At 41.4% G+C, this 24399-nt stretch overlaps 1 protein-coding gene across 1 annotated transcript in view; it reads right to left on the bottom strand.

Moving 5' to 3' along the window:
- LOC118776084 (transmembrane protein 132C) overlaps positions 1–24399 on the bottom strand; it is a gene marked incomplete at its 5' end in the record, with an annotated part of 34417 nt that overhangs the window by 5721 nt on the left and 4297 nt on the right. The window contains 3 exons of the mRNA XM_036526161.1: positions 2497–2640; positions 7269–7455; positions 14596–14733. Coding sequence (XP_036382054.1) covers positions 2497–2640; positions 7269–7455; positions 14596–14733 — 469 coding nt within the window. The remainder of the gene's footprint in view (positions 1–2496; positions 2641–7268; positions 7456–14595; positions 14734–24399) is intronic.

Here is a 24399-nt window from a genome sequence, read left to right as displayed (position 1 = left end):
TTTATTTATTGTTATTATCATTTTTAAGCCCTAACACTGGATTGTGATTGGAATCCTTTGCACTGCACTTTGTATTACATTAACATGCTGCTGAAATTTTATGAATGGTCCTTGAGGCAGAGCTGTACTCTCACTGACAGATATACATGCATGAGTGAAATAAACAAGACTTGGAGGGGTTAACATAGTTTAATCAGGTCTCCTCAGAATGTGTCTTGAGTACCCTATAAATATCACACACTTATTGGCAGCCCAAGATATGTTGCAAAAAAAGAGGCTCTGCTGTTGGCTCAGTATAATCGCTGGGTATCAGGACTAATACTGCCTCTGAGCCTGTACCTTTATCTTCAGCCCAGGACTGAGCAATGTGCACACAGCATTGTCTTAGCCACACTTTTTTGCCTGTCAATCAAACCAAAGATACAAATGCTGTTGGGATAGCGTTGTTTTATTGATGATGTTTATGTTTGATTTCACGCACACTATTTTATGGCCAGTGGTGCAAATAAAACTTGAGCTGTGTGGCTCATTTTGTACATCGCTGATACCCCCTTTTGGTTGGTTTTCAAATGACATGAGTTGAAGTACAGGCAAAAATAAAAAGTCTTATTCAATATTTTTTTTGATTTACAAAAAAGCGTGACACTTCTAGAGTGTAAAAAAGTGTGCATCTTTCTCAGCTAAAATCGGTCAGTCATTCGGGCATTCTTTTAGTGGTACACAAGGCACACAATAGGCCTGTCACATTGGTGCATTAATACTAGCAAATTTCATATGCCTGCTTCTATGCTGCTTATGACGATTAGATTAATATGTTAATAGGTTGGTTAATATGGAATGACAGGGACAGTGTATGCAACAGAGTAGGCACAATGGTACAGCTAGGCTGTCAATGATCTGGGACTAATTCAACATCCAAACATCCAAGTAATTACATGCAGCAGTATTTTTCATAGCCTTAACAACCAACTCTGACATTGTAAATGTATCTGGGTATGCTGTACGATATGATCTTCATGAAAAACGATATCCATGTACAAATGTGTCATGTTACCCACATGTACAAAGAAGATAGTCTCTAAACATCCTCTCTTTACCATTAAAATGATAGATTTCAAAATGAAATCAACCTTCACTATCAAGTTAATCATTTATTTTGGTACTGTATGTTATTTGTTAGAATGATGCTGTGCATATGAATAAATGTAAAGTAATGAAGCAGAATGATGGCAGGATTGTCTGTCAATGATGTTTACTCATGATGACTTCATTCTGTCTGGAAATGGTGAGTCCTTGAGTAGGAGATCAGGGATGCAGTACGTTGAAAAAAATGTATTATCTTGCTAGCTAGTACAGGGTTGCCAACTTTCAAAATGCCAAAATATCAGCAAACCTGTAAATTGGTAATGGCATACCTGCCATCTCAATATTGTCAGATCGGGCAGGTATTGTTGATATTGAAAGTTAAGGTTTTTTTCAGATGCCTGTAAGGCTGTTTACTAATAATATGCGTGTGGTAAGTAATGTTAAGAATGGAGACACCTCTGCTAGAGGATTGGACAACTCATTTTGCTAGTTTGCATTTGATTTGTTTACCAAGAAGTAGTTTTTGCAGAGCCTAGTGTTATTAGCTGTCCAACCAAAGTGACTCATCCTTTTTAATTCTCCACCATAAAGTTTCATTATATTCCAGAGCTTCTTCATGTATCAATATACAGGACAGTAATAAGCTCATTTGTAAAGAGTAAATAACCATGGCTATTATTATTACAGCAATGGACGTTTTCTCAAAATTAAACACCCAAAGAGGCTACTTTGGGTGTTTAATGTTTTGAACATTCTGGTGAGTGACTTCTGCAGTCATTTGGTGTCAGGTAATGTCTCTTCTGTAATGTACAGTCCACTGCATCTGTTGCAGGAGTTTAAATAGTAGTAATGCCTGGCCTGTATTTTGAAAGCTTTTTTTGTTTTTCAGAGCAACACTCAAGGTTTCAATCTCAAGCAGCCACTTGTTCCTGTCTCTAAGTCAGCTCAGCACATAGACACAGGGAAGGGGAAATGTCAGTGCAGTTTGTCACAGTCACAGTTTGTTCTTTGATGTGGAAGAGAAAGTGCAGTTAGGTGACTTTGACAAGCCCCCCCCCCCACTTCCCATCCCTCCAGCCTCCCACTTGCCTGTCAGTCTTAGGTCTGGGGGCTCACCTGCCAGCACTCTCACACAACAGGTACACTTCCTCCACTCCAAACCCCCCCCCACTCACCCATTACTGTTCCCCTGCTATGCACCTTGGTGATGGCACCATATTAGTTCACACCCTCTGTCTTAGCCTCCAGATGACCTCAGAGTCACAAAGTCCAAACGGTGGCAAACTCCTCTGGGTTTGGCGTATGTCGGCGTGCGATTTGTCTCTTCCTTACAGCAGCATGTCACGCTTGAGGACGCACTGCATTAGCGAGCCTTGTGATGCACCGATCGGCAGCCCCAAGGAGCCTTACCTTCAGGATGTCCTCGTTGGTCGACCGGCAGTCTGTGAATTCAGAGACGTCCGTGACCGATCCGTCCTGCTCCACTGCCACCGTCCTCACCGGCACTGTCACCCTTTTCCCTGTGAGCACCGCCGTGTTCAGGATCTCTGTGTCCTGCAAAGGGGTAACACACAGCGTGTATCACTCAGCAGGATGAAGAGGGCTCATGTAGACATGTAACTCCAAGACCCTCACTATATCTGAGGACCTTTTTTCCTTTGACGGTTAGCTTTTAAACACTTTTCTAATCCAGTTCACCTTTGAGGGGGGAAATGCTCAGTCATAGATATAGAAAAGAGATTCAGATTTCCAGTTTTGCAGGCATTATTAAGAAAAGAGAATGAAGAAAAATGTCTTTTATAGGTGTGTTGTAAAACAACAGGAAAATTTCACTAACTGATTAGACCAAATTAGGTTAAACTGTCCTCTTTCAAAATGCATATTTCACTCCACCCGCTGGTGATGACAAACAAAAGAGTTGAGAAATGACAACCATTAAAGTGAAAGTGTGGGTGTTACAAATCAATTCCAGGCTGAGATAATTAACAATTGCAAGGTAGAAGCAAACGGAAACATTTAACTTTGAGTGACACTGACAACGTTAATAAACCTGATCTCCAATTTAGTGTCTGTTTACTGTTCACTGTAGCATCAGGGAATAGTTCAGAGATGGAGACAGATAAAGAAATAAATGTAGACATTAAAATTGGGTAAAAATCGAAATGTCCGTCATTAGGCAAAATAATACAGGTGGTCTGCCAACTGAACATTGTATGAACATATAGCACAGCATAAAAGCAAGACTTACGCCAAACATCAGACAGAGACCAACCAGTGTGCGCTCACAAAAAATAACAGCAAAGAGTCAACACCCCACTGTAGAAGAACCCTGTTATTTAAACACTGTCGTAATAAAAAAGCCAGTTCTATTGATGCAGTTACAGAGTTTTATACTAATGTATTTGTCTATTTGTTACTGAACTGTGCAAGCTGATAAAGCACTCTGGAAATATTTGCTAACCATCTGCGGGTGAGGATAAAAAGCAGCTATTGCAAATTTAATTAGGATTGATTCATTTCAGTTTGAGTTGTAGGTTGTCTCTGTCAGCAAGGGACAGGGACAATAGATGCATTCCACATTACAATCAATAGAGACAAATGAGAGCCACAGACTTGCTCAGGTAACCACTTATATCTGCTGTCAGGGACAACAGGCCTGTTCAATTGGTTAACAATAGAAAAAGTACTGGTACATTTTTTCTTTTTTTCTTTTTTGCTGGATAGTGTGTATGCAAACCACCCAAACGGACGTAGTGTTTCTACAGCAACAATGCAAATGCTGCTACCAGCAAATTACCCTGCAGCAAAAAGAGGCAAATGTGAAAATTATTATTGAATTTGATGAATATTTGGATGATATGAAGTTAATATGATGTCATGGTTTCAATGATCTTTGTTCTTGGATAAGCAAATCAGTCATGGACATGTGGTTATTGTAAATCATTTTAAAATATATTTTTGTTAATCCAAAACACTGTCAGAAATCTCCAAACTTCAAGGAAATGGTAAGCAAAGAACAAAGGGCAAACAAATCTCATTTCATTTCATAATTCATTATCTTATTTATTTTATTTTTTTCATGTGGTGATGTAAGGAACATACTTTTGGAGCAGGACTGAATCACTCTTATGTAAAACAGGAGAAAGGGCAGAATCAAAATGAAAGCACAACCAGATTACACCTGCATCCTCACTCTGCTAAGCCAGTCTGGGAATTTAAATGAATCGTACAGTTAATCAAAACAGACAATGACCCCTACTGTTTGTGTGCTTTCACATTTGCTGTATGTTTTCAAATGTTGTTTTGTATGTCAAAAGAAAAACACTCTACTGGAGTTGCACCTGGAATGAGATGAAAACAAAATGTTCTTCCTCTCTTAGTATAATAATATAATAATAAGTCTTTGCATATATATCTCAGAATTATATATCATAATATATCATAATATAATTCTGTATATTGTCAGCAGAATACTCTTTCAGTAGGCAGGGCTTTTTGCCACAGATGTCCTAAATTATGGAATGACTTGCCTCACCATGTTCAAGAATGAGAAATAATAATAACAATATTTCGATCTAAGACCCAAAGTCTTTAGCCTTTCTAAATTCTGTCAAGATCCCACATATAATTCACTGCTTCTGTGTAAGCAATGCACGTCAAATGCAGATTAGTGTACCTGCGTTCCTGTAGACCCTGTGAATCTTGTAGGCCAGTGATAATTGAAGATCCGCTGAACGACAGCTGGTGATTAAAAGTTCAACCTTTCAACACATGTGCAATGAGGAGACACTGTCAACACACTGCTCACTCTCACATAGATTCGAGCAGTGAGGTTTAAAGTCTTGTTAGCGGAGTTGAGACTTGTTAGCTAGTGTCTTGTCAATGTGATAGAAAGATGATTAATAGTTTACAATTTATTTAATATTCACTGTTATTTTCCTGTTACAGTGACGTGTACATTTCACAGGAATATGACCCAGTAAGGCTGGATCAAGCACGGATTACAAGAGAGTCATTGTCAGTGTTTGTCAACATATCCATATGACACTGAAAAACATACTAATATTAGCCATGCCTCAGATTATCAACAACTGATATTTTAAAACTAACAGACCTGAACGGATCTCTTCTGACCCCAATAATGTCACCTTTGGACTTTACTCAAATCTCTTCATGGTTGGACTCTTGCCTGAGGTCAGTATTTAATCCATGATTTATATGAACCATTTATAATAATCCAGCCAAATTCAGGGATGCCAATGTCGTATTTTTTTTCCTTATCACAACATGTCAGTCGGTACATACTGACATTTACCTAGCTAGAGAAAACATATAAATTAGGTACTGGGTAAAGAAATGGAGAAATGAAAAAATGTAATTAACATCTTCAATGAACGTTTCGCTGTGTTGAATAGCAAATGATGCCTTGGGAAAAATACACTCCTTGAACAATTGCATTTCATTTAAACTCTGATTGTGATTTTGAAACGATGTCAGCGGAGTACAAAGATCATTTAGAGTATTTTTAAACACTTCTAATGCAATATTTTGAGGTTGCATCTACATAATCAGCAATTCACTGAATTAATTATAGAATACAATGGAATGCAAAATTATGCAATACACAAATGTCCCCCCCCCATTCTCAAATTCAGCGTGCTTGAGGGTTTACAAGAAAATCGCAGTATGAGCAGGGGTTTGCCTTCTGAAGATGTGCAGCAAATTTAAATAAATGATGAGATATCAAAACTGAATCTGACAGCATCTTCTCCATGAATACAAACTTTAATTGAGGAAGATAATGGTTGAGGACAGAGTTCAGTGCTGGGTCACTTTTTTTTCTTTTCAACAAAGTGCACAATGTCCTCAAAGTAGCTTCAGGGATAATGGCACACAAGTTCAGATAAAGGGTAGGCTACAACCAAAGCATGCTTGAAAAACATCTTTAATCATTAACATTTCCATAGAGAATAGGAGAATCGGTGCATTTTCATTTATTTTCTTATCTTTCTATTAACTTCTCCATTTAAGTACTTCCCATTCTATGGGTTATTTGGTCAGATAGATTATGAGATACATGTTCTTTAAATTTGGTGGCTGAAGCAGTGTCAGGTCTATTTTGCCCAGTTTTGGGGTGACACATCAGAATATCTCTTGTCTAGAAGGCAAATTAGTTGCCAAGACAAGAAATTGTCAAAATAAGAAAATGTCAAAATAACTGCAAAAAGAAATTGACAGTTACCAAGAATGAAAAAAAATTGTCTTTATACTAATACCTATGGAGGTACACTCACATCACAAGTCTTGCAGTTATATATAATATATAATTATTTATATATATATAAATCCACTCCTCTCCACATAATTGCAAAGCAATTTATCTAAGTACCAATTAATTAGGACTTCTATAATGCAAACCCCTCCTAAACATCTCATGGTATCCCACACGCATGGGGATATCTGAATGTGCCTGACATTTCTGTGGAACTGCAGAATTTCTGGATTACCAGTTTTGAGCAACAGAGAGCAACAGATTCAGACGTCACATTCAAAAACGGCAAATCTGATAAAAATCTGATTACAGCACTTATCATGTCAGAGGCATTGCAAAATCTGCCATGTTCTCAAACAACTGCGGGCATTCTCTCTTGATCATAACAGCATGCTGATAGGACATCATAATGCAAATTGCTTCACAGCTTTCAGAATGTATTCAGCAATGGAGATTATTTCACAGAGTAATTGTAGGATGCTAAATGTAACAGGTACCAAAAAAAGCACACAATGCAGTGGTCTAAATTTGGAAGTGGTGGAAAAAAATTGGTGATGACATTGTCTCTGAGAGTGAAGGAAACACCATCAGAAAGATGCAGAGACGCCATTGGCTGAAAGGATTTGCACTCTAACACGTAAAGGCCATCCCATCTGCTTCAGTGCTCAACAGAACGAGATAAGCACTTGACCTTTTAATAAACCAATGTTAATTCACTTACATTAATAATCAGAGCTAGAGGACAGGAGACCAGAGAACTGGGGATATGAGGATCATCCATATAGGTTTATGACAAGGTCTTACTTAACCCTCACATGGACCTGAGCACTAAAATGTGCCACTATGATGCAAATGAATTGACCAGTGCTAAATGCAGATGCTTTGAAGGCCAAGGATTGGTACTGCTCACCATGACCAAGGGTGCCAGGCCCACAAAGTCCCTCTGGGTGGTGTAGATCCTCATGGTGCCTTCGTCCCCTGCCTTGTTATTCCCGGGCAACTCCAGCCGCCATGTGATCACCTGGCTCTCCGACTGACTGCTGAGCTCCTCCGCCTCGAAGTCCAGCTGCAGTATCTCCAGGAGACTGCTCTCCAACCTGAAAGGACGGAGAAGAAATGCAGCCCTTAGGCCTACCGAACAAACAGCGTCGAGGCAGGGAAACAGTGGGCAGCAAAGGGAAGGGTATTGCAAATGCACTTTCAATGAAATCACAGCACAGGTTTGCTTGCACAGTCCATCGCAGTCTTGAGTATAAGATAAGATAAGATAAGATAAGATAGAACTTTATTGATCCCACAGCGGGGAAATTCACATATCACAGCAGCGTTAGGACAGAGGCAGAAAGGCAAAGTGGCAATGTGCAATAAGTTAAAAAATACAAAAATACAAAAGAAAATACAAATATATATATATATATATATATATATATATAAGAAGTCAAGAATCAATAAAAAACGTAAATATATGTACATTAAAAGTAAAAAAATACAGTGCAGAAATGAGCACTGAGTGCAACCTATATATAATCAGTGAAATAGAAAATTGAGAACTACACCATAGTATCAATTTACTGAGTGATGGGGTTTATTGCCCAATGATATTATTAAACATTCTGACCACGGTGTACATTGATAGAAAGAGATCCTGGCTCACTGTAGTCATCACAGATCCCACGGTGCTTATTGTGAAAGAGCACCGGCTTCCCCCATGTCCTGGCAAAATTTCAAGTGTGGCTCTCTCAGCCTGGTCCTCACTGGTTTAATTGGCTAAACAAATCCCTGGTCTCTACCTTGGCTGGCATGCAGTGAGCTGTTTGGCACCAACCTGTGACTACTACCCATCGGTGCTAGTTAAGGTGAGTCACCCCACGTAAAGCACAGAGATTCATGAAAGGCACTATATGCAGTAGCAGTCAAAAGTCAGGACACACCTACTACTCTTTATTTTTTACAATCTTCCTCATTTTAGAATAATAATAAAGACCTCAACACTGTGAAATAACAAAAAATATGATTATGCAGTGGCCAAAACAGTGTTAAACAAACCAAAAGTATCTTATATTTTAGATTCTTCAATGTAGCCAAAAAATATATTTTTTATTTTTTTTTTTGAAAAAAATCATACATAAGCATCAATATTACAATTTAGATTTGTCTAAGAAACTAATTTAAATAATTTAAGCATAAATCAAAATGTCTTTGCCTGTTTCCCATTATCTTAATCAGGTGTGTCCAAACTGTTGGCTGGTACTGTAAATGCAATCCATTTTTCTTTCTTTGTTATTACTGTAAGTAAAGACAGAGAAATGAGAAATAGAATTTAAATCAGTCTCAGTATTAAACTCTTCTTGTCCAGCTTTCATGCCCTTTAATCTGATACCTTTACAGCCCATCTCCCTAAGTCTGTCTTTTCCAATATCCCTCCATGAGTATCTCATCGTCCAGAGCCTTCCATCTCAATTGTCTTAATTCATCCTCTTCTGATTCAATCAATAAATCGAACACACCCTCAAACATATTTATATCAGTAAAAAAATACAATTTCATCAGTTTGTATTGTGTACCTGGTAGAGCTTGATCCTCTATTATCAAAATAATGCATCATATCTACTAGAAGGAATGCAAGATTAAAACCGTACTATCATTTGTTCATTTCTGCTAATGTATCTATTATATGAAATGTACGGTTGCCAGAGCGTATTTCCTCAAAAACTCAGATCACTTTATCCAGAGGCCCTGAGTGCCCCTACAGAAATAAAGCAATGCAGGATTAAAGTGTGTGTAACTTTTAGCATCGTCTATCAATCATGGAATGTGATCTAGGGCTCATTCAATGTGTGTGAAAGTCAACTCTTCAGATGACAAATGACCCCCTCCTGCCCTCCCCCCCCCCCCCCCCCCCCCTTACCTAGGCAATCTCATCATTCTGATTCCTTTCAGACTCATTACTTCTGAAAGACGGTTGAGATTCCATCTGTGTTGCAGTTCGAGCATGGGGCCAAAGGGCAAACACTGCGTACACTCATTATCAGTACGCAACATCCCTGTCAATGTAACTGCAATCTGCTCGATTCGGTATATAATGCCTTGAACAGGATGTGAGACCTGCATTAATCTGATGAATCTCTCCAGAATATTTTAGCACACAGGGAGCCTTTAGCACTGTGGATAAAGCAGAAAGAACTCAGGGACCTTTTTTCTCCCCTGCACATAAATAGGCCAGGTCGGTCTTACGAATAAATCAGGATCGGAAGAGAAGGCCCATGAGGGTTTGGGCAGTGTTGTGTCTTTTGTGGTTCTGACTGTTGAGGGACTGGGAGCACTCCTGGGCAATCCTGACAAGTGCATGCGTTCACACCCTGCTGCAGACATGACACACAGGCCCGGGCCTGACCCATTCCACACAGAAAACTCCCCCTCAGCATAGGCTGCCAGTCCCATACCTTTCCTGTGCTTCACCATCCATGACACATTGGAGTCACAATCCCATCTGACATGTTTCTGAATGAATCATATTTTTCTCACAGTAAAATGGTTTATACACACACACGCAGTACATACAGTATATATGAACTCACGCACAGCATGTAGAATACTAAGGAACAATCTACATGATAATGAAATGTATTGTCACCATATTATATCAGGTCAACGAGCAGTTTCCATGGAAATACATACATTTCATTTGCTTACTTTTGCTTGTTTTCCAGAAACTATTTAACAATATATTGTATGAAAGATACCATAGCTCACGTATTGTTGAGAACAGTAACAGTAATAAATACAATATTACAAAGGTAATATTGTTTCAGTCAGTACTTTTAAAGAACCTGAATAATCATAGATTGTACATGCTGCAATCACATATCAGTTTAAGAGTGTGGGCAATTTTTTCCTGCGTTCAGGCGGCCTAATTTTATCAGCTGGTGTTCTTGCATGGTTTCATTGTGGGTGGAGTTTAAGACAATAGATGTTTGTGAGCATACCATTTAAAATAATCTCTAATCTGATATGTGGTTGCCTCCAACTATATTTTAGCATATTTTAAACCCTTGCTGCAAGCACAACTGAGGCGTGGAGCTGTGGAGCTGCCATTTTTCATGCTACTGTTATCCCAGTGAACCATATAGTCACAAGCTTTACGATTTAAAAAATGGATGGTGCTGTCACTAAGTGGTAAACATTTTCTCACATTTCCATAACATGCCTTTACTGCAAGACCTAAATATCGGATTTACAAAGGGCAGAGGGCACATAGTAGGTTCACAAAAACACCCATTAAAAAAGCCAGACAGAGGGACTTAATAAGCTGTATGGCATGTTAAGATGGATTAACCAAAGATTTATGCTCCGCAAATACAACATCCAAAACTGTTTAGATCATCAGAGTCTAATCCCCGTCGTATGGATAAAACAAACAAACAAGAAAAAAATGAGGTCAACAAAATCATTTTTAGTCACTGTCCCTGCTTGAACTGGACTGGTCAGTGGTTTTTTTGTGACCTGTGGTGACCATAGCATGTCTGACAAGCTGAGTCGAGATTGTATTTATTGTGCCTGTCGTCAGCTTGGCCTCACTTGCCAGTCATGTGTCAGGACTGCCTTGTTCAGGTAGCCTCTCATGTTGTCAGGCTTCAGGGAGACAGTGCCTGTAGGCATTCTGGCTAGGGATTTTTACAAGCACTCTGTCACTGACAGCGGACTATGTTACTGGCATACTCAGTTTCATTGGACAGATTACAGACATCAGTTTCCCTCTAGTTTGCAGAAAAAACTTGGCATATATAAATTGGTCAGTAATAAACTGACAGAAAATAACAGTTTAAAGGAAGTTTTATGAATGTGCACGTATGTTAAATAAATGGGTCACAGAGAGCAGTATTTTATTCTGACTAAATCTGAAAAGCTTTTCTTTACAGATGTCATCTGGGGCAGAGCCTTCCGATTCCAGTCTTCTAGGCTCCATGAATTTTCTCAGTGTTACATATTGCAGTTCAGGTTAGTATGTGGAGCATCGGATTTTTACAATCCAACCATTATTCTGAAACATGACCGACTATGAGGTATTTGTACTGAGAAACTATTAAACATATTAAGAAGTTTATAAAATTTCAGTACAAAGTAAACTATTATATTACATTTAATTGCATTCAACTGAAATTCAAGGATATGACCGTATATTAAAAATGCCATACAAAGGCATATTAAATTAATGTAAAAATAAAAGGTCACTGTCAAACAAGTTGAGTAAATAGCATCAAAGGAAACAGTCAGGGAAAATGTCATTTATGTTCTATATTTTCTTGCTGTTTGCCTTATTTTGTGAATTTTTGGTCTTACTGTACTGAAAATTTGAATATTTGTTAATGTCCCTAGCCATGTGAAACATGTCTTGAGAATGGAGTATATGCTCTCTAGCTATTTCTATGCTATTATTACTATCCAATTGATATAAGACCACAACAGGCTCCAATTTATACTTCCAAAGAACTCTGATGGTTTCCACTCCCTAAGAATACCCTTTCGTACAGCTGCAAGCCTTGGGTCTACAGAAAAAGGAAATAAAGAGAGACACTGTTGAGGAAAACACAATATTTCCTGCAATGAAATCATGCATCTGATGTTTTCATGTGGACCCATTTGCGATAAGAGTATTACATATGGGCAACAGTGACAAGCAGTCACATGTGTTGTGCCCTGTAAAGAACCAAACAAAAACATGATTTGTTTCTTGTATTTCAAGTGATTTTCTAGAAATCCCGAATCCACAGAGATGTAATACAACCCAAACATAATTTACTTCTCCCTGTTTACGACAATGGAGGATATACTAAATGTTGAAACATGCAGGAAAATAATGGAGCTTTTTCTTATCTTGCAGACTAAAACAGTACCTTTATCTTCTGCAACAACGCATCGATGTTCTTCCGCAATAAATTTCAAAATATCATTTTTTCACAGAGAAAATAAACACAAACAGAATAACACACATAGACACTGTCAAAGCTCAAGCACCCAAAAGGTCTGCATTCTGTCCTCTTGAGCATTTTACTTACTTTCAAAAAATATTTTTTGTCATTACTGGCTTACTGTTTTTTTTTTTACGTTAATTTTACAGTTATAGATGGTAAGTGATGCTGGGTGGTATAACTACATGCACACAGTGCAGAGAGGGTAGGAGTGTATGGAGGAAGTGAAAGTGTCCCCTTGCCTCCTTGCCCTCTAGCCTGTCTGCATCAGAAGTGTTAGGTCATGTCACTGATAACACCATACTTTCCCCTGGAACTCTGGGCCAAAATCCAGGGGACAAAATGTGTGCCTGAACACAACACTCCAGTCATTTAGCAGACGCTCTTATCCAGAGCAACTTACATAAACTACAACTTTTACACGTTATCCATTTATACAGATGGATATTTACTGTGGCAATTCTGGGTTAGGCACCTTGCTCAAGGGTATGACAGCAGTGTCCCAGCAGGGAATTAAACCAGCAACCTTTTGGTTACAAGCACTGCTCCTTACCATTATGCTACACTGAGGGCCCCCAACCATGTTGCCCCTGCTTCTCCAATCTAACATCGATTAAACAGAACTCAAATGTTACACACTGACCAGAAGGAGAGAGATTGTAGAGGGACATCAGTCTCCTTTATTGAAATAAATGCTTTGTGTACACACAAGAGTGTGAGCCCTGCGGCTATTTTCATATCACAGAGAAAATTGTGGGCATTAGTAAAACAGCTCTTTAAAGGTGCAACGATCAATGGCTGAATAAAAAAAACTAAGAAAACTCTTGTGTACATCCTGTATCACTTCAAATACCTTTGAAAAGAACGGGGAAGGTATGTAATTATCTGATTGCTTAAAGTTAGGAAAGTTTGCATACTATTGCCTTTCATACACATATAAAATTTAATATTACAAAGTGAATTCTGACTGTTCTATTATATCCTTGTTCAATACTGTTATTTGCATACTATTTATTTCTCATCATAACTGGAGTCATTGTTTGATTGGGTGATCGGGGTGGGTTGACATGAGATTTGGATAAACAGTCCTGGTAGTTTTGTGTGACTTACAGCCAGTGCTTGCCAGTTATGGACATATGGCACTGGCAGCCACACTGTTAGGGTCAAACACCCCAACCAGGAACAGACAACGGAAGGTTCTCATAAAATGTAATAAAGTAAATAAAGACTCTAATTTACTGTGCTTTGACCACAGCAAAAAATTGTAATTGTTATTTCTCAAATAAATGACAATAATTTGTCACTGGTAAACTCAGCTTCTCTTCTTTAAGTTTCAAGATGTCTGAACAGCTGCTAGTAAATGTAAGACGGTACTGATGTATAAAAAAACCACAAATATGTGTTTTAATAAGGCCAGATGCTTCGAGCTTTGTGATGCAATCTGTTACCTCTTGTGAGCCAATCAAACGGGCCACAATGTTCAGTTTTTCTAACAGAGTGAAAGTACTGAAATGGCTGTCTGATCTTTCAGCACCTTTTGTACAGAACCATTCCAGATGGGATCTTGGAGGGTCAAGGCTTGACTGTGATGACTGAACGCTGTCTCGCTCATTCGTAATTAGCAGTGTAATGGAATATAAGGTTATGTAACTTGCATCAGAATAGCCACGCTGTGTCCCTTTCCTTGCTGTAGTCCTTGGTTACGGTTACAGACGCTCAGAAATAGACTGTTTAAAAAAAGAGATTCAAGCTGAGCACCCACTGACAGGATTATGTAAGGTATTTTTACACACATGCATGCTCATACATACTCACAGGTAGCCTCACACATTACTGACTCCTGTAAATGCTGACATCAAGTACGGTCCAACTGCACTCAGCCTACCCAAGAGAAGTGGAGATCAGAGCTTCTGAGAATAAATCTCCCGGGAACAATAGGGCTGACCCAGAAAGCATGCAACAGACAATATCTACTTTCGGGCACACTTTTTTTTTTATTTTCTTAAAGCCCTTCAGATGGATCCTTTCTCAGTATTTTACCTGCCACCTGAAACTGCAGTGAGCCTGACCTACACTTACATCTGACTGACTACACACACAGACCTCGCTGTGCAGAGAGGGTAGTATCACAATCTAACCGGAAAAAAAAGCAAGAAATGTAATGCACTGAATCTACAGGCTTATTCGGCAAGGAGAGTGGATTGTAGCTCCAAGAGAAAGAAAAACGAAGAGATTCTAAAATACAGCAATGTCAGTGAGGTGACTTGCCTTTTTCCAGGGATAGCAGACTTCCTCTGACACAGGATTGAAATGGTGCCATCTGCCCCGGTGTCCAGAGTGGTATCCCAGAGGAGCGAGTTGCTCGGCGTGGCCGTGCAGAAGGACACGCCCTTCTTCACAGTCGCTCTGTCAAAAGTAATGACAGTAGGACAAAAAAAGGGGTGCATTGTGAACTTTGAAGAACATGCATGTCACAATGACAGAACCTCTGCAGGGAATACCCATGTCAAGCTATTTGTTTCTTTCCAGGTTACTTCTCTGCAGGACATCCTGCACAGCGAGCCCTCCACCACTGAACTTTGTCGGTCATTGGGAACATTGTCCTTGGTCAGGCAGGAAACTAGCTCCACGTAACAATTTGCCTCAGGATTCATTAGATCCCAGGTTCACTCCATGCAATATTCAAGGCATGAATCAATCAACCAAATGTTATTGAGCACAACACCTCCATCAATAAAGTGACAAAAGAGCACAGCACAGAAGACTAACAGCAAAATGAGAACATCAGTTTTGAAACCATGTAACTACTGTGGCAAACCAAACAATTGGACAATTAACAGAGCTGGGGTCAATTCCATCTCAGTCCAGTAACTTCAGGGGATTAACTGAAATTCAATTCATAAATTGAAAATCACCTATTATTTTCAATCAGAATGTTTCAGTATATAATATTGAACATATTGAAGTGAATTTCACTTTATTTTCAGCAATGACTGAACTGAAATGGTAAAGACCCCAACTTAGGCAATTAAAATAGAGAAGTATAAAATACCACCATGTAAATGACTAAAATACAGGTGTTCAGTAATGATCCATATCACCCAGCAGGACCTCTAGGGAGAGCTTGATTGCTGAGAGGAAAAAAAAAAAACTCAGGGAACTCAGGGAACTCGTTTGGTATTCATCGCAAAGGTTCTGTTCCTTTGTTCCTGTCACACAGACAATTTATTTATCCTAATGGTTTGTTGCCCTACTGGCCTCTAATTTGTAAAGGATAAACATTATCTAATGGAGCTGAATACTCACACTGCTCTGACAAGCAGTGGAGATGGCAAGGCCGCTGACTGCTAATGCTAAACTGACTCCTGGAATTAAAAGCAAACAGAGATAGGTGTGATTGGAGTGTCTGTCCTGGCCTTCCCCTGAATTTAACAGGCCAATAGGGGGAGCGCAGGTCCCGAGGTCGAATGAGGAAATGTGTCACCTACCATCGTTAATCACGGTGACCTATCCAGACAGCGAAGGAGGAGGGCATGTTTGTATCCTGAAAGGTGCGGGAAAATCGATATGGAAAAGGACCGAGATCACATAGAAATTCAGTGCCTTGCTGTACTCCACTTTGAGTGCAATAACTCCCCCCACCCACACCACACACACACACACACACACAAATACACAAACACATACACACACACACACATACACACACCACCTGCTCCTCACAACTGTATGACATTCAAAGGAGTAAATCCGTAAGGAGTAGGCCCAACTTGCTATAAGTTCCACTTCTGAGAGTCATAAATGTGTGAACACAATTTGAAAAGCATTACTGTTCCCTCTCACTGCACCCCTGTGGAATAAAATCACACATTGCATCCATAATAGCCTTCCACACGTGATGTTCCAAAATTGCCTTTCCTTTTTTGCTTTATTACAGCCTGGAGACACTCTTGCCACTTATTCAAATCTGTTACGACACACAGACGTGCTGCAATCTGCACCGGAGCGATTCTGCTTCAATTAAATGGACGATGATGTTCCCTTCTTTAAAACTTCCAATACGACAAAATGAAGTGAATCCCTTTTCCTGGGCGCAGAGGACTGTGAGTGTGGTATTTTTCACTGAACCTCATGATGATGCTTGTTGGTTTATTCCCGCATCTTTCAAGTAAACATTTAAAGCAGCAAATGATCCCGTGTACATTATAGGTCTCGGGGGAGGTATAATGCGCAATGTTTGAGCGCCAATCTGATGGCAAACATTTCCTCCAGATGGAATTTGCCCAGCGGTTTCAAGGACACTCAGGAGAGCAGCCTTGTTCCAGCGAGTGATTTCGTGGAAAGTCTTCTTTTGCAAAAAGAAACCAAGAATATGTGCTACTGCATTTTTTCCTGTCATGCAAGTGTGTGTGTGTGTGTGTGTGTGTGTGTGTGTGAGAGTTCAGCACATCTGTAGGTGCAGCTCTACCAAGATGTAATCAGGATTGTTGGTTCAGGGGCTCAAGGGAGTGCTAATCTTGGCAGATACCCCTCTGATCTCCCTCTGACAATGCCACATGGCGAGCCTTCACCTCCAACGCTCTTTGGCGACAAGATGGATTTGTTAGTGTTGACGTGAGGAGGCAGACTGATGACATGTGAGGGGTTAGGGTAAAGGGGGAGACTGTCCTCGCTTAGTGCAAGTCACCCCTCCAATCTTACAAAACCTCCACTATGCCGAACGGACCAGCAGGGGAAGGTTTGGCAGCCACAGTGCTGGACGCCATCCAGGCAACCCCAAGCTCAGACAGGCCAAAATACCATAGGCTTTACACTGCCACCAACTAACTATCCATTTATCACAGTGACTCTTGGAATTATTGGTGTTTTTTTCTACACATGCATTAGTTTGAATCACCTCTATTTCCCAGTGATGCTTAAAATGATCAGTTTGTGGACTGGATTGTAGATGTAACCAACACACTATCGAGCACTTCAGAATAATAGAAGAGAATGGGGGACTAAACTAAACTGAAAAACAAAAGAAAACATTTCTACATTGAAACTATGTGTAGAAAGTCTGCACTATCAGTCAAACAGATCCAAGCAAAAAAAAAAAAACAGAGGGTGTGGTGTAGAGGCAAAGCGGAGCAGGAGGGCGGGGGGTATAGAGGACGCAGGGGAACAGGCGATGCGTTGCAGCGTATTTTAAGTCCCTGAGCTGGGCTGTAGCGCGTTTGAAGGTGACCGGATGCTCTGCACTGTCTATTAAAGTGAGTGGTGCAGAGAGGAGCAGCCACTCGTCAGGTTCTGATTCTATTGTTAGAAGCAGGTTGGCTCTCTGGGGGAAGGGCGGCAGGGGTGAATGCGGGACTCTGTCCCACTCTACTTGGGGGGGGGGGATCGACTCTCTGCAGCCTGTGATTAAGGCGCTGACGGTGACGGGGCCCCTGGGGCAGGGGGATGTGTGGCAAGCCGAGGGCGTACGGAGCGTCTGTACGCAGGGATGAGGACACACCTGTCACCACCCATCCTTCTCCACAGTACACTCATGCTGAAGACTTTCGGGAATACTTCTACAACTTCAGCACTGAAAGGAAGGTAAAGAGGCCTGTGCGCACTCACCCTTATGCCATTTCTTATCATTCAACATTTATGTAATGTTTACATAATAATTATGTCATTATTTCACCGCTGACAGGTATGCACACATCATAGTTTGCAAGGATTAATTGCTAAATTAAAATGAAAGGCTGTTTCTCTCACTGAGGAATTAAAATGACTTACTGCAAAGAGTGCAGCAATTTGTTCTTATGGGTTAAGTACCTAGGTACATATGTTAAGTTACATTACATTATTGGCATTTAGCACATGCTCTTATCCAGAGCAGTTGGTTAGAAGAGCATTGGTTAGAAGGTTTTTTTTACAAGTTACCCATTTATACAGCCGGATATGTACTGAGATAATTCTGGATTAAGTACCTTGCCCGAGGGTACAACAGCAGTGCCTCGGCAGGGAATCAAACCAGCAACCATTTGGTTATGCTACACTATCATATTTAAGTAAAAAGCTGCATTTAAAAACACCCGGTTAGGGTGTTTTCGCGTAGCTTCTACTACCAACCAACACAAGGGTCTATGCACACTGAGCTATCGGTTGAGGGTCTAAACAGAACGAAGCACATTGTGAGAGGCTCACACGGCCAGTGCTCTTTTCATTCGGTCCTGAGAGGCCGGTTGCTCGCTTCTTGTAGGACGCAGTCGAGAGAGCCCCCGGTTTGGGGGTGTGTGGGGAGGGGGGGGTGAAGTGTTTTCTTGTGCGGTTAAGAGCAGGAAAAGCAACGCTTTGCCCCGGTTAGCGGTGCCAGCGACGAGGGGGCGGACGGGGAGGCAGCGGCGCGGGGAAGACGGATGGGCACGCTGAGCGGAGCTGACAGCGTGTGAGAAGCCTTGTTCTCAGGTGCTGCACCTGCCATCCGTCTCACTTCTGCTCTGAGCTCGGGCCGGGGTGTCAGGCTGACAGACAGCGAGCGATCTGCATAGCGGCCCCTCAACGCCCTCCACCCCCCCGTCACATGCAGCCTCCCGCCCCTGTCACATGCCCCAGTGGCCCCCTGACCCTTTAAGTCCAAACTTTTTTTATTTTTTTGGGGGGTGGGTGGGGTCTTTGTTTCCTGTTTTCTCTATTCTAGAGGGCAGTGAATCCCTTGCAGAAGCAGATGCTGGGGATTAGCTGCCAAGCTAAACCAAAATTTTGCAGAACTTTTATAATGTAAGACTTTATAATGTAGGAACTTTTTGTAATGTAATGTTTGGTCACTAAATGCAAAGTATGCCCCAAAATATTCCCTTGTCCTGGTTCTGCTGCACACTCATCACTGTGAGAAAGCTGGTTATGTGCTGGGACCCTAGCGAGTATGCTGAATTGCATATTGAGACGTGAGTGTTAGTTATGGAACTGTTGTAATTGAGCTGGTTATGACCATGTGGTGTGATGGTTAACGATTAGCTTCTCAGCAAAACTGGCACAATGACACCTAGCACGAGCAGAACTGGCATTTCTTGGTTTGTTTTGTACAAAAAACCCGCTTTATATAACTTTGACACCAGGATTTCCTTTCGGCACATCTTGTGCCAGTTAGAAACAGTGTCGCATTCTTGTAATCCCCAATCCCCCCCCCCTTCACCCGAACTGCAGCTCTCGATGGCAAGGCTGCGGGGGTGGGGTGGGGGGATGGGGGGTGTGTGGAGGGGGGTGTACGCTGCTCACTGATTGTTCTGCTAATCCGCCCTCCATTCCCAACTGCGCTGACGTCCTCCGACACGTGCACCGCCGCAGGGAAACAGGTGTTAATGCTGAAATCGCCGCCACCGGAGGCAGAGAAAGCAAACGCGGTAATCAATTTTACAGGTAAATGCCTTCCCTTAGCCGGTCAGTGCCACCCCCACTGTCGACGGTGTGGCATTTACTATCCGCGGCCGTGATTTAGGCCTGCGAGGAGATTTTCCAAAAAAGCCATTAGGTGTCTCAGGGCGACGGGAGCACCAGATGGCTTGGCCAGAGAACACAGCTAATAGATAAAAAGTCTCTGTGACGCTCAAATGAATGTTAAGCAGCCATTGAGGGAGTCCCAGAGGTCCGCGCGGCCAGGCACTCTGTAAACCAACTGATTACAGAGCTAATATGTTTTTAATTTCATTGTTCTAATGTCAGAGACATGCTGTTTTGAATAACTGACAAATAAATTGCTTAATGGAAATGACGTGCAATTAGATAGAATCTTTTTTTGCATTGAATAGTTTTTGATTTAATTAAAAGGGAGAGCTGGCCTTGCAGATGTCACACAGACTAGTGCTCCAGAGTCCAGCATGCTCAGCTTGCGTTCTGCTCACAACCCAAATGTGCTCACTGAGTCCCAGTCAGGGCTTCGGAAACACAATCCAATTTCCTATGGTTTAATTGGCCACTTATCACGGTAGTCCGCTGAATTTTTAATTTTAAACCACAGATGTATGCGTCACTGTGGATTTTCTGTAGCATAGACATCATGTTCCATACGGAAGTGGCAAGGAGGCAAACTTCTACCTAGGATTTGTTTTACGCTGCCATTCTCGGTGCAAGGACAGTCCTTGAATGTTTACAGACTCGTTACTACTCATTTCCCCGCGCCGCTGATTGATGACGTTAGCGATGACAGAAATGTCAATGAAGTCCCGACAAAAACAGAAAGGGATGTGCCACTGCTTTGCCATCTGGCCCGGTAGGCGCATTCCCCATTCATCTCCAGTAAGAATGAACCACTCTCCAACGCAAACTGCCATCTACAGTGCCGTTGCTTTCAAGAGAAACGCGAGACCATCTGGAAAGATGGCATTAAGACAATGGCTGAGCGATGAACCGGGCCGTTCGTAGGAAAATATTAGGTTCGGGCGCAACGACACGGCGTCGTGCCTTCGCTAATCTCCGGTCGCTTTGTCACTGTCAGTCTGGATTTTGTTGTATAGACGGCAGAACATTAAGCCAGGGTAGCAGGGAGACATCAACTGCATGAAAAACACAGACATCTGCTGAGCCCTGACCATTACAGAAACAGAAGGCTTCCTAATTAATGGCGCGATGATGAGGAAGAGGACAGAGCGATGGAGCGTGAAGCCGCTGAGCCGTGCGTGCCACAGAGCTCAAACGGCTCCTCTCTCCTAGTGCGACCTGTATCTGTGGTGGCGGAGAATCACGGTAATACGCGAATCAGGGGAGAGCGATTGCCTCCACTGCTGGGGACTTTAACCATTGACAATGCTCCGGTGCCCCCGCTCCGCTCGCCATGCGCACGGTGTGGGGGGGGATTTTCTCCGTGTGTGCATAAATCCCATGCAGCCGAGTGACTGAGGGAGTACTGAAAGTAAACGAGCGATCTGGAAATGGATTTAAACTGACAGTGATTAAGATACACGGCTGGAGGGGCGAGAAAGTACCAAAGCTGGGAGAAAAAAAGCCTATTTTCAGCACCGCTGCTTAGGTAAACACTGTCTGCATGGGAGCGGGACGGGAGGAGTGAGCCGGTCCTGGCGCTGATTAAATAAATCCCCCCGCTGCTCAAATGAGTCTGGAGAAGCGATGTCAGAGCGCCGGGTACAACCACGGTTGGCTGAGTCCCTCCACACAGCCATAATACTTAGAATATTAAACTGGGGAAACTTCTTATTTGCTCTTTCACGTTCGCGCTTGTAACAAACAGCATCAGAGATCTCAAGGTCAGCAAAGTGCGACGCGTGAGATTGCTTCCCAGCTTTATATCACACGAATAACATGTTCGCCTTGTGATAAACGTAAATCAGGAGAGAGAGAGAGAGAGAGAGAGAGAGAGAGAAAACATGTTGTAATACATCATATTATTAGGGCTCAGTGTGAGAGCGTGATACATCGCCCCATGAGTCTCATGCACAGGGCATGAAATGTGAAGTGTCTGCAGCGTTGGGGAAGAGATAACTTCCCTTAGAAAAACTAGCATCGCAGCATTAAGGATCTGTCCGTGTATTGGATAAACGTATGGTCAGAGTAATTTATGGGGTTCTAAAGCGGCGATGATCAGAGCTATGATTTAGAGAGCAAAAAAGGACACCAGAAGCGTCGAGATGAAAGCATTTCTACCTGTTGCTCCTCTTATTTGCACACAATAATATTCACCTACCTGTGACTGTTTCATGTCATTGTTTTCAACAGACATTTTTATAATATAACAAAAGCAGTTTAATTCATCATTTTAGAGTCTGAAGAGGTGCGCCTTCAGACGGGGCCTGAAGACGCACCTCTTCAGACTCTACCTGGACTGACCCAGCACGAAAACCGCTTTGAGCAACGCATGCTGCTGCCGGCAGCCAACATAAAATTTCCAGCCTGATTCATAATTAGACTACACCATCACAGGTACCTAGTTCATCTGTTTATTCAGCTACTTTAGAGTTATGCTTTAAGGTAGGTACAGTGTATAAAAAGTGTAATTAAGCCTTGCAGCTGCCTGTATTAATATTTGGTTTCAGGACTGATTGTTGAATCCACCATGTTTATTTTATGTTAACATGATGAAATCGTTGCCAGTCCATGCAGAGCCCTCCCTCTCCATCGTTTAGGCAACCTCAAGCTAATTCCCCATGTTGTTGAAATGCTAGTGCAGGTGTGAGAAGGTTAAGGCAGCAGTACCCCAATTCACTGATCAACAATTCCTTATTTCCTCAAACTGAAACTTGACTTTTGGTTTAAGTTTTTTCTTTATAGAAAGCAGTTTATCTTCAATTCTGGCAAGTATACTTTATCTTGAATTATCTTGTGCCTGTGTAATCTGTATCACGTCATTTGAGTTTTATTTAAAAAAAAAATATGAGCAAGAAAGAAATGTTACTGGTAGTATACAATGTCTGGAAGAATTACTTGAGAACTGCAGAAGTAAAATAATGTCTAGTTACTGTACATCATTTGCATGTAAATGTGTAAATACATGCTAATAAACATTAGAAAACATCATTTTCAAAGAATTATCATATATTAAATTATTTCCCACCAAAAAAAAATTGGATGGGAGCATATTATTCCCTTGACCTTTCTTCTTTGCTGAACTCTGAAAGTGTGATGAAGGCAACAGAGTGGATCCAGCATGGTGCACTCTTGCCAGGCCTCTAAGGGAACACCCCAATGGGAATTGCACACCTCAGCCAAATTAAACTTCACACCCTAACTCAGTATTCTCATACAGGGGGGTCAAGCCTACCCAGCCGAAGCCCAGGCCTGAACTACTGCACACACCAGACTCTGGTTCTCACATTCCTGCATGGATGCATGAATGAACGAGTAAGGGTTATGAGTGAATGATGGATGAATAATGCATGCTTTTTTCCGAGAGGGCCTTCTTCTTTTTCGACTTCAAGATGCTCACCAGCGATGAGCCCACCATGAAACGGGCTGTGTGTGTGGTGTGCACTGTAAATGGCGGCTGAAATCTGGGCAGGCCGAGTCCTCTCGTAATGTAATATTCATAATACGGCCGTGTGTGTTGGATGTTCTGAAGGGTTTCAGTTGCAACTCCGAACAATTATTCATTGTCTCTGCCTGTCAAACCACCATCTTCACATGGGATCAGCAAAACTCAGAAACTGAAATGCTGAGATCATTCCTCTGTCTTCTTTGAATGCACAATTACGGTCAGTATACTCTTAAGAAAGCATGGAGGAAGTATCTTTAGATCAAGGTAATAAAAATCTACCTCATCTATATCACACCTTGACCCACTAAAAGAGGTGATTTTATGAATCTCAGGACATGTGTGCCAAGACCTTCTGGCAACCTACAGATGTGAGGAAAACTGGTAAGGGAGGAATGGGGAATAGGTTTATGGCATTGTTTGCATGCTGCGAACACATTACAAAGCTTCTGGGGACTTTGCGACTTCCTTAAAACCTAAAAGATTCTCCTTGCCACAATTTCCACATCCTTGACAGGAGCAGAACTGTGGAAATATTCTACAATAGGGAGAGCAGTGCCCCATTCAGTCTTGCAGACTGGAACCAAACTGAAAACCTCTGTTCAGTTCAACCGCAATGCTCTTAAATCTAAGCAATGAATTAAAGAAAGTTTTCTTTTTTTCTACTGTGGTACACAACCTGCCTTCTTTACACAAATCAAAGAAAGAACATCAGGTTCAGAAATAGTCTCAGTCAACATGAAATCATAATGAAACCATCTTAAAATTTAATCCTCAAACACAAAATATTGTGTGTCTCTGCTGGCTACAGCTTGGCAACAGATAAAACTTCATATAACATACATGCCATCTCTGATAGAACCAAGTTACCCAATGAATCGACTTCCACTGCAATCTCATCTCTCCTGAGGCACATTCTCACTGAGGTATATCTTAACCATTTTGTGCAAATGTGGAAACTGATCTAGAGTCAGTGCTTAGAGGCACAATCTGTTTGCATTGCTAGTACTCATAGAATCCATTCCTCTAATCTACTGATTCTCAATCCTGCTCCTGGGGCCCCCCTGCTCCGCACGTTTTCCATCTTTCCCTGCTCTACCTACCTGACGGAACTCATCAGT

This window comes from Megalops cyprinoides, chromosome 4 (genome assembly GCF_013368585.1).
Source record: "Megalops cyprinoides isolate fMegCyp1 chromosome 4, fMegCyp1.pri, whole genome shotgun sequence".
Taxonomy (NCBI): domain Eukaryota; kingdom Metazoa; phylum Chordata; class Actinopteri; order Elopiformes; family Megalopidae; genus Megalops; species Megalops cyprinoides.
Note: the sequence above shows the minus strand (reverse complement) of the source record. Positions and strands in the feature narration are given on the sequence as shown.